At 34.4% G+C, this 14,880-nt stretch overlaps 2 protein-coding genes across 4 annotated transcripts in view; one reads left to right on the top strand and one right to left on the bottom strand.

Annotated features, from left to right (window-relative positions):
- RB1 (RB transcriptional corepressor 1) overlaps positions 1–14,880 on the top strand; it is a 131,803-nt gene that overhangs the window by 83,518 nt on the left and 33,405 nt on the right. The gene's annotated exons all lie outside the window — the stretch shown is intronic.
- LPAR6 (lysophosphatidic acid receptor 6) lies at positions 3,107–5,938 on the bottom strand. The gene has a single exon (XM_079903050.1). The coding sequence runs from the start codon at positions 4,382–4,384 to the stop codon at positions 3,350–3,352; it is 1,035 nt and encodes a 344-aa protein (XP_079759176.1). The 5' UTR covers positions 4,385–5,938; the 3' UTR covers positions 3,107–3,349.

The following is a 14,880-nucleotide window of genomic DNA, read 5'->3' as shown; positions in this document are numbered from 1 at the left end:
CCACTGCGCCACCAGGTAAGTCCCTGGAATAAATCTTTTTGAGAGATGGAGGAAGGGGAAAGACTTGCTAAAAAAAGTTTGCCTGGAGTTAATTTCATACTCTTTAATTATCCCTGTCTGTTGCCCTGTTTAATTGATATTCTTTGTACTTTTATAAAATTGACTGTCAAAAAATGGGTAGCAGACATCAAGAAAAAAAGATGAAGAAAGAGATAAAATAGAAATTTGAGAATTAGTGATTTTTAGGACAGTGTGTATGTTGATCTCTGGAAAATGCTGCTATTTAAGAAATATTGTTGATCATTAAATAATCTTGTTGATTTAAATATATTCTGTGTCCTTAAATTTGTCCATTTGTTCTTTTTAATTTGGAATTTATTTCTTAGAAGTCATGTTATAAATGGATGATTTGGTTTTCAGGATAGCTCAAAAGAGCTTTTTAAAAACAATTTCCCTTAGGATTACCTTAAGATTCATCCACTAGGAAGCACTATTTATAAAATCTTATATATAAAAGTTCATTCACAACTAAGAGCACACAGGTCACATCTTCCCTCATTTGTGACATCTGCGGTTGGATTTGGCATGCAGACATTAAAAAGTTTGGGTGTTGGGAGATAGTTAAGATTTTGCAAGGCATTGCAAGGCATTAATACATTGACAAAAGACCAAGTACCTCGTTCATCAGAGGTCCAAAATTGCAATTGCTTCAGATTCTTGCTAGCTGCATACCAGTCATAAATTAAATGTTTCTCAATTGGGTATATGAAATTTGCTGATGTTCAGTTTTCTATTTTATGTTCCTCAAATGAGTGACTGATTCTTTAAATACCAATTCTATAACTAAGATTTATACCTCAAATTTACTTTCGGTATTTCGAATGTAGAATATGAAGACAAAACTCCTTGATAAAGTAGTGTCTTAAGTTCCTTTTAATATATGGATATAATACATATATTTTCATACATTGTTTTGGTAAACTAGCTACTTGGTTGATATTTTCTTAGAAAAGATAATTTCTAAGTTAGAGCCCATCATTAGGATGCTGGAAAGCTGTTTTCCACACCTCGAAACTTTTTTCGTCTTACTTCTTTTCCTTTGAGGGAAGTTAATATGGAAAGGAAGATTAGATAAATTATCTACTCTTTTATAAAGATGTTAAAAACAGTGGGCACAGTGTGCGGGGCGGGGCGGGGGGGTTGTATTGTCACTCTAAGGAAACAAAAAGTGAATTCTCAGAGTTCCTTAAATACAGGTTTTCTGGGTAAAGGGGAAAGAGAAAACCTTCTAAATGTATAATTTACTTTAAAGTGCAGTGCTAACAGAGGAAAATAACTTTAGTACCCTTTCTGTCCCTGTAGTTAAGATTTACCCAGGATTTGAAGTTCTGGATAAGAAAACTAATATTTATCTGTTATGTATTACTTTGTGAAGAATCTTACAAAACTTTTGACTCATCTTCCTGTTGACAAGCGGGCAACAAAAATTTCTCCAGTGAGCACAGTAACAACAACTATCTGATGACTATTTTGCTTGTATTTTAAAATAGCATCCATGCTTTGAGATCTTGCTTACAGATATTTAAGCCGAGGAAAGTTCTGAGAAATCTGTTACAAACTCACTGCCCGTTTCTTCCACATCGTTAAGTTGTTAGTTGCTTTCCAACTCAAAAATATGTGTTTAGAGTGCTTAATGTATTTGTTTTTTCTGAAGAATATCAAATAAAAATCACTTCAGCATCAGTTGAAGAAAACATGTTTACAACATATATACTTCTCTTGGGATATAAAGAACTATGCTTAATTTCTTCACTAGTTTTTTTTTTTTAAGGATTTATTTTGCTTCAGGTTTATCTAAAGGAAGTTATAGCTCTTTAAAGAAAATCCCCCACTGTTATTTTTTTGAAAACAGGTTTGCTTATTTAGCTTACTTACTTACTATAATTTATTTGAAGTCATTGCAGCTCAAATCCAGAGAACAGCAAAAATCAAATTTAAATCTTTAAAACAAAGAGTGTTTGTCCAAAGTTGTATTCAGGACTTGGAAGATTGAAAATGTAAAAATCAGATACATTGAATGCTAAATTTAATTATATGTCTTTCTTCTCAAGTAAAAAGAATATTTTTTTAGCTAACTTTGGAAAACTGCTTGAATTTGTACAAAAAGATGTGTTGGAAAATGAAAAAGTTTCAGTGTAATTGGCGCTTTATATCTAAATTATAGCTCAAAGCAATACCTTTTTTATGTTTAGTGAAATGAAAATGTAATTGTACTTAGTTATTTGGCCCTGCAGTTTTGCTGCTTTTTATAGAAGGAACTATGTCCTTACTTCATAAATTATTTTGACATACAGTAACATTTTGCCTACTTGAAATAATATATTCAGCTATTCAGTGGCTTCAGTGGTCAAAAGATATATATTGATCACTTTCTAAGTGCCAAGTATTATAGCTCACTATCTAGGTTGCTTCTCTGATCTAAAATACTTAAAATACAGGTTATTTATTGTGACATAAATATACCTTTAAAGTGTACCTGTAATAGTATTTTCTTTTAATTTACTTAGCAAAATAACATTTTGTTAGTTTCCTCCTTTCTCAGTTTTTGTGGCATATATCATTTTTAAATTGGCTGCTGTTAAATGCAGAAAATGGATCAAAAGAGTAATTTTAAAACATACTATACTGTGTGGATAGCATCTGCTTTTTACGAATTGCATACAAAGACAAAATCCTAAATATTATCTCTGAGTGTGACTGCTTGAGAGACTCAAATAGTGTCAGTATGTCATTCTACAGAACACTACATTCTTTACTGTTTTTTGAAAAATGCTGTAAAAACGCTTACTGAATATTTCAAATTACTCTTTCTCATTTATGTTGTTATAGTTTAAGAAACATGATTAGTAGTTTCAATTCAGATTGAAATCAAAATTAGATATATACTGAATAAAAGTATTAAACACTTAAATGAAACTTTTAATATTTGTTAATTATCCAGTATAAAATTACTAAGACATTCAAAGACCATACAGATGGTCACCACATGACTTACATCATAGTTTCTTTTAGAGTCTGAACAACTTTAGGGATTTTTTTTTTTTTAATGAAGAGGAAGGTACAAATCAAAATGGCTCAGAAAAATAAAATGGAGTATATACAAGAGTAGAATACGTTTTAATGCTTAACACATCGAATACATTTTTTTTAAATGAAAAACTTTAAAATGTCCACATGTTTATTTTCTTTCAGAGGTGGAGAAATAGTTGTCTAAGAAAACACTTTTCACAGTTGAAGGAACTTGGAGGTTCTGTCCCAGTGAAGTCCCGGTGGTTTTATTTAAGGCAGCTTATATTGTAGATTCGTTGTCAAATATCTTATTTTTTAAGGTCTGTAGGTTATGTTGAATAAAGTTCTCTGTGCCTTGAACTTCAGAGAATCTGGAGTCGCTTCTCCTGGTAGACCAGTTTTTCATTTTTATTGAATTCTGAATCGTGTCTGACGTGAAGTAGTAAACTATAGGGTCAAAGCAACAGTTTAAAACAGCAATGCAGAGAGTGATTGGGTACATGGTCCTTACCGCTGTTGCTGCTGAGCAATTAACAAACGTCTGTGTTCTCATAAGAGAATATAAAATAAGGTTGATGTTGTAAGGCACGAAACAGAAACAGAATATGACCAAATGTACAAAAATCATTCTTAAAACCTTAGTTTTGTTTATTTTGCTTCTACTTAATGTAAGAGGTTTATTTAAAGTTCTTAGCACCATACTAGAACAAGTTACGTTTAAAATTAGAGGAATAAAAAATCCCACTATTTCGATGAAAATTACAATCCTTGAGAGATATGTTTTCCATGTGGCTTCTGGGAAATTTTCAAAGCAGGCTTCTGAGGTATTGTTACCCTGAGAGTGGGTAGACTGAAAAAAAACTGCTGGTGCACTTCCTCCCATCACAGTTAACCATACAGCAATGCAAACGATTTTTGCATTTCGTTTGGTTCTTAGAGTCTTTGACTTAAATGGGTAGACGATTGCCAGAAATCGGTCGGCACTAATACAGGTTAAGAAAAGAATGCTTCCGTACATGTTGGTATAAAACAGCATCACTGAAATTTTACAAAGTAAATCTCCAAATGGCCAATTCCGTGTTGCAAAGTAAAATATCCTGAAGGGTAAAGTAAAAACGAAAAGCAAGTCTGACATTGCCAAGTTAATCATATATGTTGTTGTTTCATTTCGCACTTTGAGAGCGCAGACGAAAATGTGTATGGCAACACAGTTGGATATTAACCCAAGCACAAACACCATGCTAAACATGCACCCGTACAAAGTGTACTTAAAGGAATCATCATAGACGCAGTGGGAGCTGTTATTGCTTACCATTATAAAGGCACGTCCAGTTTACAGTGTTGAAGTCCTTTGGTCAGCTGCAGTCTCCTTTGGTATTCAGATTGTGACCCCTTTATAACCTCCAATGTATTTGCAAATCCTTTGGATCTTTGCGTGATTTTATAAATATTTCTTTTTCCTCCAAAAGAGACATGAAATTTGTTGCTGTAAAGTTTCCACTTGGTTCTTCAATAAGAAAATATTTTCATTTTCAAATCTCCAGAAAATCCGTGATTCCAGGGCTACGTTTAAAAAACGCAGTCAGTGAAGCCAATCCATTGGATTATAAATTTTAAATAAAAGCTGTGTTCTGAGATGGAAGAAAACTATTCGTCTGGTAAACTTCAGTTTCAGTTAAGATGAATGTTCCAAAATGAAAGTTTCTTTATGCTCCAGAATGTTCAAGCTAAAGTTAGCAATCTTATTTTGCTTTTCAATGCAAAGTTTCAGAGACTTAAACATTCCCAGTTCGATCTCATTTACTTCTTGTTCCTTCCTTCTAAATGAGGTTTTCCTCTTCCGTATTCCTGCAGTGGATCCCAGATGGTGGTAAGCAGAGGAGTCTTTCAAAGGTTTTGAAATAAATTCCTAAGCGTGTTAGCTCTTGCTGAATCGAGGCCTTTTCCTCGGTTACCAGCTGTATTGTGAGATGGGCTTTCTCTGAAGAGAAAACGAAAGGCGTGCTAGATTTGTAGTATGACATCACAGGAAGAAGAGGCTGGACTTGGACAAAGAAAGGTTTCAGCCCAGTTTGTTTGCAGTTCCTTTAATCTGATAACGTGTCTGCTGGGAATACACCTAGGAGGCTTGCAAAGGGCCACTGACTGTTTAGCTGAGCAGTCTGCCCATTACCTCTTTTTATGCAGAAATGCCTCTGGAATGTTGGCCACCTCTCAGGGAGTTTTCTTTTCTTTTTTCTTTTTCTTTTTATTCTTTCTTTCTTTTTGGTAGTAGTAATTGAGAGAGGACAAAAATCAGTATGTGATTGCTTTTGTGTTTTGGATATGACTTTTTTTTGGAACTAAAATGTGTATGTGTATTTATAAACTGAAATTGTTAGTGATATCTTAATATGACATTTTAAAAATCTGTTTACTGACTGTATAAGAAAAATTGAATCGTTAGTTATAAAAAGGATTTGAGTTGAGAGACCAAGTTTTGCCACTCTTGGCTTCTGTTTTCCATAATTGCTCCTCAAGATTTAATTTAATTCCCATGATTGTGAGTGGCTCCAATCCTGGATCTCTTTACTTTTTGATAAACAATTTTCTCACATTCTTACCTCTTTCCTATAAAATTAAATTAATATTTTATAGCACTTCCAATTTTTTAAATCACTTCCACCAAAGAACAAACTTTTATTTTTTATAAATTTATTTATTTTTGGCTGTGTTGGGTCTTCATTGCTGTGCGCAGGCTTTCTCTAGTTGCAGCGAGCAGGGGGCTACTCTTCATGGTGTGCGTGCTTCTCATTGCAGTGGCTTCTCTTGTTGCAGAGCACGGGCTCTAGGCACGCGGGCTTCAGTAGTTGCAGCATGCAGGCTCAGTAGTTGTGGTGCACGGGCTCAGTAGTTGTGGCTCACGGGCTCTAGAGCACAGACTCAGTGGTTGTGGCGCATGGGCTTAGTTGCTCTGCGGCATGTGGGATCTTCCCGGACCACGGCTTGAACCCATGTCTCCTGCATTGGCAGGCGGATCAAAGAATAAATTTTAAAATGTTTATGTTTGGTGTGGTATTAATCTTACAGAACAAAATTGTGTCTTTTAACAAAAAATTTTTTCCCTAAATTCATTGAAATAAATTTTGGAAAATAAAAGTTATACTACTTGGCTAAGTTTTAGGTTTGGAATTTTAATTCCCTCCAGCCCTCCCTTTACCCCTCTTAATATGACATTAACTATGTATTGGAATATGGGTCAGATTTTGTTTTCATTTAAAAGCTCATGTGAGTGGTTTCTCTCTATGTATTTAAAGTATACTCATTTTTTAAAGCCCAAAGAAATCAGAAGAAAGTATGTGTGGGAAAGGGGTAGTTGAATGTAGATGTTATTTCCTCAGGGATTGAGGATATCACAACCTGTGGACACATACATGTTTCTTTTATTTTAAATTACCATTTTACAGAAAAGGCTATATCCAGTTGTGATTTACTGTTATTATTTTTTAGTTTGGTTTCATTTGGGCTGAAGGCCTTCCTTTCGAGTATCAATTAAGGAAATTAGAAATTTAAGAGCAGTTTATTTTTCTTTCATAAATTACTTAGCTAATTTAAAACTAATATTTTTCAGTAACGTGTTTTGTGCTGATTTTGTACCTTTTTAATTTGGGCTTCACTCTCATGCTTAGCAACTTTTGTTGTTTGTTGATGAATCCCCCCTGAATTATAATCTATTTTTGTTGTTTTGACTAGGAAATTTACCTATAATCAAGTGACACAAAAAAATATGAGTATTACTTACAACCAATAAACTTAAAACCTTAAGGGCTGAATTTCTTTGTATCATGTTGGTATGGAAAAGAGGTAGTGTGTGTTCATATAAGAAGACAGGTGGATACCTAGAGTGAACAGTAATGAAGAGAGTAGTTAATGAGCTTGTGTTCTTACTGGAGAAAAATTTCTGTTATAGTTTCTCAGTAATCGACTTTCAGATTGATAACCTCTTCTCTAGTCATCATTAAATAATGAAATTTAAGCAGTTATGTGCCCTGAATTTGTTTACTTTTACCTTCATTTTGAATATGGCATTGTCCATAAAACGTACTAATTCTACATTGGAATATTCTTCCACATGTTGATGATGTCATTCACTTGACTTAATACTCACTTAACTGTTCATTTGTAGTTTTTTCATGTTTGAGTTACTGGTGCTTAAAAATAGATGACTGTTCGTTGAATTAAACTTTTTGTTATTATCAGTATATTAGTATATGTTTGTATTTCCAGTTTTACACAATGCTTGACCCTTGGTGGATACTCACATGTTTACTGAGGAATGAATTATACTGATAAACTGGAATTTTATTGAGAGTTGTTTCTACTGAGGAAGAGCAATAGCAGAAGGACTATCTGTTTTAACAGGAAGAAGATTATTGAATGCTAGATTTTTCAAGACATTTAATTTGACTTCTAATTAAGGAGCCAAAGTGAAATTAGATACCTTTAAAATTCCTTAGGTTAAGATTTGAGAACCATAGAGTAACTGCTTACAAAAGGGAGTTAAATGAATCCAAGGACTCAAGGATATTTAATAGTTGTTTTTGTATGTGATAGAGACCAAACCAGTTTAGTGTGAGGTTTGTATACTTCTAGAAGTTAAGTCTAGGAGTCAGCTGGTTTCTTGAATGAGTTTTTTTAGGGGGTGAAATGACTACAGCTGATTTGAAATTTAATGAATCTCATTATATAACTCATCACTTTACAGATTTTTATTACATCAAGCAGCCAGGTCAATAACCAGCTAGCCTATAAAGTACATGTTTTATTCATCACTATAGTAATGGTATAGTTGTGTTTTAGTTGTGTAACTTATTTTTTTGTTATCGGTTTGAGAGGGAGTACTCTGTTAACTATTATGAGTTTAAGGATATGAGTAACTTCTGAGTTCTTATCTAAATTTCTGCTACAACTGTGGCTTTGAGAAGGCAAGAAATCTGACTTTTTCATACCTGATTGAAAATAGGCTTTGGTCTGTCATACAGAGTGAAGTAAATCAGAAAGAGAAAAACATATACTGTATGCTAACACATATATATGGAATCTAAAAAAAAAAAAAGTGGTCCTGAAGAACCTAGGGGCAGGACAGGAATAAAGATGCAAACGTAGAGAATGGACTTGAGGGTATGGGGAGGGGGAAGGGTAAGCTGGGACAAAGTGAGAGAGTGGCATGGACATATATACACTACCAAACGTAAAATAGATAGCTAGTGGGAAGCAGCCGCATAGCACAGGGAGATCAGCTCGGTGCTTTGTGACCACCTAGAGGGATGGGATAGGGAGGGTGGGAGGGAGATGCAAGAGGGAGGAGATATGGGGATATATGTATATGTGTAGCTGATTCACTTTGTTATAAAGCAGAAACTAACACACCATTGTAAAGCAATTATACTCCAATAAAGATGTTAAAAAAAATAAAATAAAACATGGGCAATTTTTCATCAAACAAAACAAAACAAAATAGGCTTTGTTGAACACCCGTTATAAACAAATAATGTGTAAAGTGGGCTCCTCAGCCATTCTTCCTTTCTGTTCTTTTTCATATTGGTTATTTCTAGCCTTGATAGTAATACCAGTTTTATGTTGTCCCTTTTTTATTTTCTCTGCTATCTTTTTAGACTAACCCTGTCACTCTTATCTATATAGTTGTTATGGTGTCTTATCTTGTCTTACTTCTAGTCCCACCAGTTTCCCCTGCCAGACAGACACAGATCAAGTCATGAATGAATCAACTATTTATTGATTTATACCCTTCTTGCTTCCAAAAAGGATTTAAAGCAGATTATAATTTTAAAACTGTCCAAACTGATGAAACTAAATATTTAAGATTTTTATTTTATAGAAATTATACCTACATTTAAGAAGTTTAAAAAGAAAGTCAGTGTGGAACAGTTAAAGTTTTTAAATGTGAGAAATGTGAGGAAAATTATTCTAAATATTAGTCATATCCATTATCCTAAAAATTATTCATTTTGAATGTAATAAATGTTTGCAAAAAGCAATAAATAAAAATCTTAAAACACAAATTCATTAACACATTAGTAAAAGAATAAAAGCCAGTACAACATGGGAAAGAGAAGGGTGGGAGGAGCAGTGTGAGAAGGGCAGAAAAATCTAGGCTAAGGGGAACTGCTGCATTTGACACAAGGCAGAAAAGGAAAATATAGTAGATTATGTAGTTTTCATTTAATGAAAGAAAATGTTCCAGGGTGTCAAGGAAAAAACTTTGCTTTATCAGAAATATATTGTGAATCTTTACACATGAACCACAGCAGATTGTGTTCTAATGGTAGAACGTGTGCCATTTCTTGTTGGCCCTCAATTTAGGAAAAGCACCCAATGTCAAATTGTGGTTCTGGGAGAATGTATTATTTGTTGGAAGATTAAGATAGTCCAAATATATGTGGTAGTGTGGTTTATGCTGAAGCAAATTTGACAATATAGTGCAAAGGATCTCACCTGATGACCTTAAAATCGCTGAAACCCCTGTTGTATACACTCTCCTGGGGACAGGTCTTGTGGCTTTGATTAGATTCTCAAACAAGATTATGACTAAGAACAGGTAAGAAACCACAGTCTAAAGAAAGGAAGGGTTAGCAAATCCTGTAGGCTATTCCACTGAAGTATCTGGAAATTGAAATCTTTTGAAAGTCTTTTTCTATGGATAGCCTAAAAGGAATCTTAAACTATTAGTTGCTAATGCAGATTCTTTATAAATGAAGTTAAGATGTGTGTATGTAGGCAATTAAATGTTAATCTGTGTATTTATTTATTTATTTATTTTTGGTTATTCTGTCCTTTTTACTTTTTCTTTTTAATTTATTTATTTATATTTGGCTGCGTTGGGTCTTCGTTGCTATGCGTGGTCTTTCTCTAGTTGCGGCGAGCGGGGGCTATTCTTCGTTGCAGTGCGCGGGCTTCTCATTGCAGTGGCTTCTCTTGTTGTGGAGCGCACAGGCTTCAATAGTTGTGACACGCAGGCTCAGTAGTTGTGGCTCGCAGGCTCTAGAGCGCAGGCTCAGTAGTTGTGGCGCACGGGCTTAGTTGCTCCGTAGCATGTGGGATCTTCCCAGACCAGGGCTTGAACCCGTGTCCCCTGCATTGGCAGACAGATTCTTAACCACTGCGCCACCAGGGAAGTCCTCTTTTTATTATAAATAAGAAAGTAAGAAAGTGTTGTGTTAAGAGCAGAAGCAGAGAATCAGAGAAGCTTAATATGCATTCACTTGATCTTTCTAGGATTCTAGCTTCTTGGCTGTATAGTGAGGGAGTTGGACTGTTCAAAGGTGCTTTCCTGTTTGTATATCTGATTCCAGTTCTTTGCATGCTTAAGCTTTTAGGTTGGGTTTTTTCACTCTTAGGTATAACAAATCAAGAAGTCACTTTTCATTCTTTATGTTTAAGGATTTCTAATTTTGAAACCAGTTTGTATATGTACAAGAATTATTCTTTGCTTAAGCCAGGAGTCTCATTGTATGAGAAGAGTTTTGTTAATATCTTATCATGCTGTCAAGATTAAACATTTAAAAGAAAGCCCTTCCTTTATATTTCTATAACATTCTTCTCTAAAAGACCTTTCTTTTCCAAAACACAAACAAGATACTATGTTCTTTTACTATAAAATTGATCAAAGAGGAATTGTTCAAAACTTTAAAGTATTCTCTCATTAAAAGTTTTGATGGCCGTAATTGGAGTTGTACCTAAAATAACGTTGAGAATATGAGATACATAAAAAAATTGGATGAGAAAGTATGTGAAGTAAGTATGTTCAAGTTTAAAAGAAAGTGTGGAACAGTGAAAATTTTAAATGTAAGAAAAATATTCTAAATTTATTTTATTCATTTTGAATGGAGCAAATGTTTGCCTTGATGAGAAGTGTTTCTTCAGGGCCTTTTTCCATCTCAAATTTGTACCTGTGAAAACAGTTTTCTCGTTTTGAATTTTTCTGAAGCCTGTTAATGATAAATTTTCTATTTAGATTTAGAAACAAAACTTTCTCAGCTTGAGAAAATATTTATAATTTATCTTGATAGAATATGTTTATTTTATATAAAAAGATCTTTTAGCCTAACAGGAAAATTTATTAAATTCTAGACAAACTTAGTATTATTATATTGATACCATTTGAAAATGATTTACCTTGCTGTCATTACTGCAAACACTTAACACTTTATGTTACTCTTTACTGGAGCATGAGTCATCTGCCCAAGTTCAAAGCGTTGAGTCAGCTTGTAGGGTTGGGTAGGAGTAGAAGAAAGATTTAAAAGGTAATGGATAATGGTTTATAGCAAAGTAAAAGTGCACGGGAATGATGCTTGTAGCAGGTTCAAGCAAAGAGATAAAGGAAATTAAGAGAAGCAGGAATGCGGTATAAGACTTAAAACTTGAGCAAGCATGTTTATCACTGTCAGCACTTGAGTTGTCCCTTCCTCCTTTTTTCCTGTCTTCCTGTTCCCCATTCCTTCATTTTCCCCTCTTAAAATCTTATCCCATTTTTCTGTGGAGACCTTTCAATCTCATCAATTCCTTTTCTGTACTTCCACAGTACTTAGTTAAAATGTCTCACTTTTAAGACATATTCATGCAATCACTTAGGGTTAAAAAACAAAGAAATAATTGCAGTACGGCTAACAACATATGTTTGTACAGCATGGAGATGAGAGTCAACCAAGTCAATTAAAAGGTCTTCAGAGCAGACGATGTCTAGAGAAGGCTAGCCTTTAAAGTTGAATAAAAGTTTCCAATTCCAAGTCTTAAAGACTAGAGCTGTGCCTGGTAATAATGTCGGTATAGTCCCACATACGTATAGTCATGTCTTTCTCAGCCAAAAACACAGAAAATGATTTGAGTGACTATCTCCTCAATTCTCTCAAGAATGCCTCATAACTAGTTTCACTCTAAATTCCTAGAAGAGGAATGAATATATAAATTTGATTAAATTTCTTTTTTTCCTTTTTTTTTTATTTTTACAAGTGACAGATTTTTAAGATCTAGTTCCGTGAACACTATTGCAAATACATTTAAAAGCAGAAACACATCTGACTTTAAGCATTTATGTAGATGTTTTGCTTTTACCCCAGCCAGAATTCAAAGAAGAAGATTGACTCTTTGACAGATATTAATACCCAAAGGCATATGGAAGAATTAATCAGTAAGATTCTAAGCCACTAGTAATCCATTCCCAGAACAAAATTTCCATGATCACTTCTTTTTACTGGTTTTGCCAGTGTGTTCATTTTAATCAACTGATTTCACACTCTTGGAAATTTTGAGGATTTCCTGTCAGTGCCAGATGTTACCAGTGTTGCCTCAGAAAGGTTACAAACAAAGCCCGGAATGACTGACTCTACAAAAGGACCCCCTTTAAAGCCAAGCCTTTTGTTGTTCTAGTTTTTAGCTAAACAGAAGTGGACTGTTTCAGGCTGACCAAAAAAAAAAAAAAAAAAGAAAGAAAGAAAAGAAGTTGCTGGCTTGTTGTCCTGGTTAAATGGATAGGTAAATAGGATAAGCACATTTAAGTTATTTTTCCTGCTTATGTTATCTTTATCTTTGGTATGCTTATATTTATTTGTTTATTCAAGAGCAAATATTTACTGAGTGCCAGCTGTGTGCCAAGTGCTCTTCTAGGTGATAGATGTATAGCAGCAAATGTAACAGAATTCCGGAGCTTATATTTTATTTTGGAGAGACAGGCAATCAATAAACAAGCAGTTATACAGTTGGCCATATGGTGATAAGTTCTCTGAAGAAAAATACATTCAGGAGGAAAAAGGAGGTATTCTATGTAGGGAGTTCTAGGAAGGGCCTGTTGATAAGGGGACACATGAAGAAAGACTTGAAAGAAGTGAAGGAATAAATCATGTGGGTATCTCAGAGAATTAACCTTTAACTGTTAAACAGTCTTATAAAAGGCTCTTCTCAATCTGTATTTCCAGCCTCATCTTCCATCACTTCACTCACCAGGTTCATGTCCCCAAGATTTTCATGGCAATTGGAAATCTCTAAATAGTATTTCAATTTGATAAAATTCCGCATGTCTGTTTCTGATTTTTGTTTTGCATGACACATCATGAACTGGGAGTTTTGTTTTGTTTCGGTTTTGGCTACTTGACAGTGTTCTTCAAGCTGAATACTTCTAGGAAACTTACTATCTTAAATTAAAAGGATCCCCAGGTCAATAGCTGCATTTCAAGTCAGATCCACCCTGACTTCTGTGTCCCTGGGCAATTATTAGGTTTGTCTTTTTCTCTTGATGTTTCGGCTAGTACCCTATTACCTCAAGGGACTGAATTTTCTTCTGCTGAGTTCAGTTTCCCAATAGCAGTGACATCTGACAGCCTATATTAACTTGTTGATACAACTGCCAGTTAAAAAATGTCACCCGCCACCAGGTTCTACAAGAATTAAGTCCTTAGCCACTGTAGTTGTTGACCTTTAGCACCCCCTGAAAGGAGTTCGGGGCAGAATGAGGCACTCTGTGCTCTGGGAAAACTGGCAGAACAATCCTTCAGATAGTTAGATATTTTCAGGAGAAATTTTTTATGAACCTGGATTCTTGCATCTTTCCATACTTAGAAAAGCACGGAAACCATTAACTAAGATATGTGCTCCTCATGACTAGCAGCAACCTTCTACCAAAATGTGTGCTTGGTTGCAAGTACCACCTTTGCCAAAATCACATATATACTGACCTCTCCCCTTACCTCTTCAGAACAGTTTCTCAGAGCTGAGGGGTTATCTCCTGGGCTATAGTTGTCAGTAAGACACTGAGTAAACTTGACTCACAGCTTTTACGTTGTACGTTTGTTTTTTTGTTTGTTGTGGGTTTTTTTGGTTTTATTTTGAAGTAGACACAACTAGGTCAGCTTTCTTTACTTTTGTTAATTATCTATCCTACATCTGGTTGAATGGACATCTAGGACCTTAAAGGTAGTTCTATCCCACTTGTCTTTTTTCCTTGATAACATGGTATCCTAAGTTTGGATCTACCTTCAGATTCTTGTCACCATGTCTGTCCTTCATAGAGCCAACTCTTGGCCTTACTCTCATTTTCTGACATATGACCATTATCCAGCCCTACTCATGCCTGGAACCATGACCAGTTTTCTCTGACTCAACTCCATTACTTTCTAAGCACATGTGACATCATTCCATGAGCTTTGTTTTTTAAATTTTTTTTTAGGAATATATTTTTTATTTATATTGTAGGAGAGATATTATTAAGGCTCTTAAAGAGTAATAATAAGAGAAATAGAATAAAATTAGCAGTAAAAAGATAATATAACTCTACTACTCTAATATATCAACTGTTTATAATTTTCCAGACTAAAAAACTTTTAAAATTGAGATACAGTTGACATATAACATTATATTAGTTTTGGGTGTACAACATAATAATTCAATATTTGTATATATTGTGAAATGGTCACCACAATAAGTCTGATTAACATTCATCACCATACATAGTTATAATTTTTTTTCTTGTGATGAGAACATTTTTAATCTTTTAGCAACTTTCAAATATGCACTACAGTGTTACTAACTGTAGTCACCGTGCTGTATCTTACATCCATGACTTATTTATTTTATAACTAGAAGTTTGTACTTTTTGACCCCCTTCACCCTCTTTGCCCACCCTCCACCCCCTGCCTCTGGCAACCCTCAATCTATTCTCTGTGTCTACAAGCTCTTTTTCTTTTTTCTTTTTAACCCACATATAAGTGAGGTTGTACTGTACGGTCGTCCCTTGGTGTCTGCAGGGGATTGGCTCCAGGA

The sequence above is a fragment of the Stenella coeruleoalba genome (genome assembly GCF_951394435.1).
Source record: "Stenella coeruleoalba genome assembly, chromosome: 18".
NCBI lineage: Eukaryota > Metazoa > Chordata > Mammalia > Artiodactyla > Delphinidae > Stenella > Stenella coeruleoalba.
This window is presented reverse-complemented; position numbering and strand designations above follow the sequence as displayed.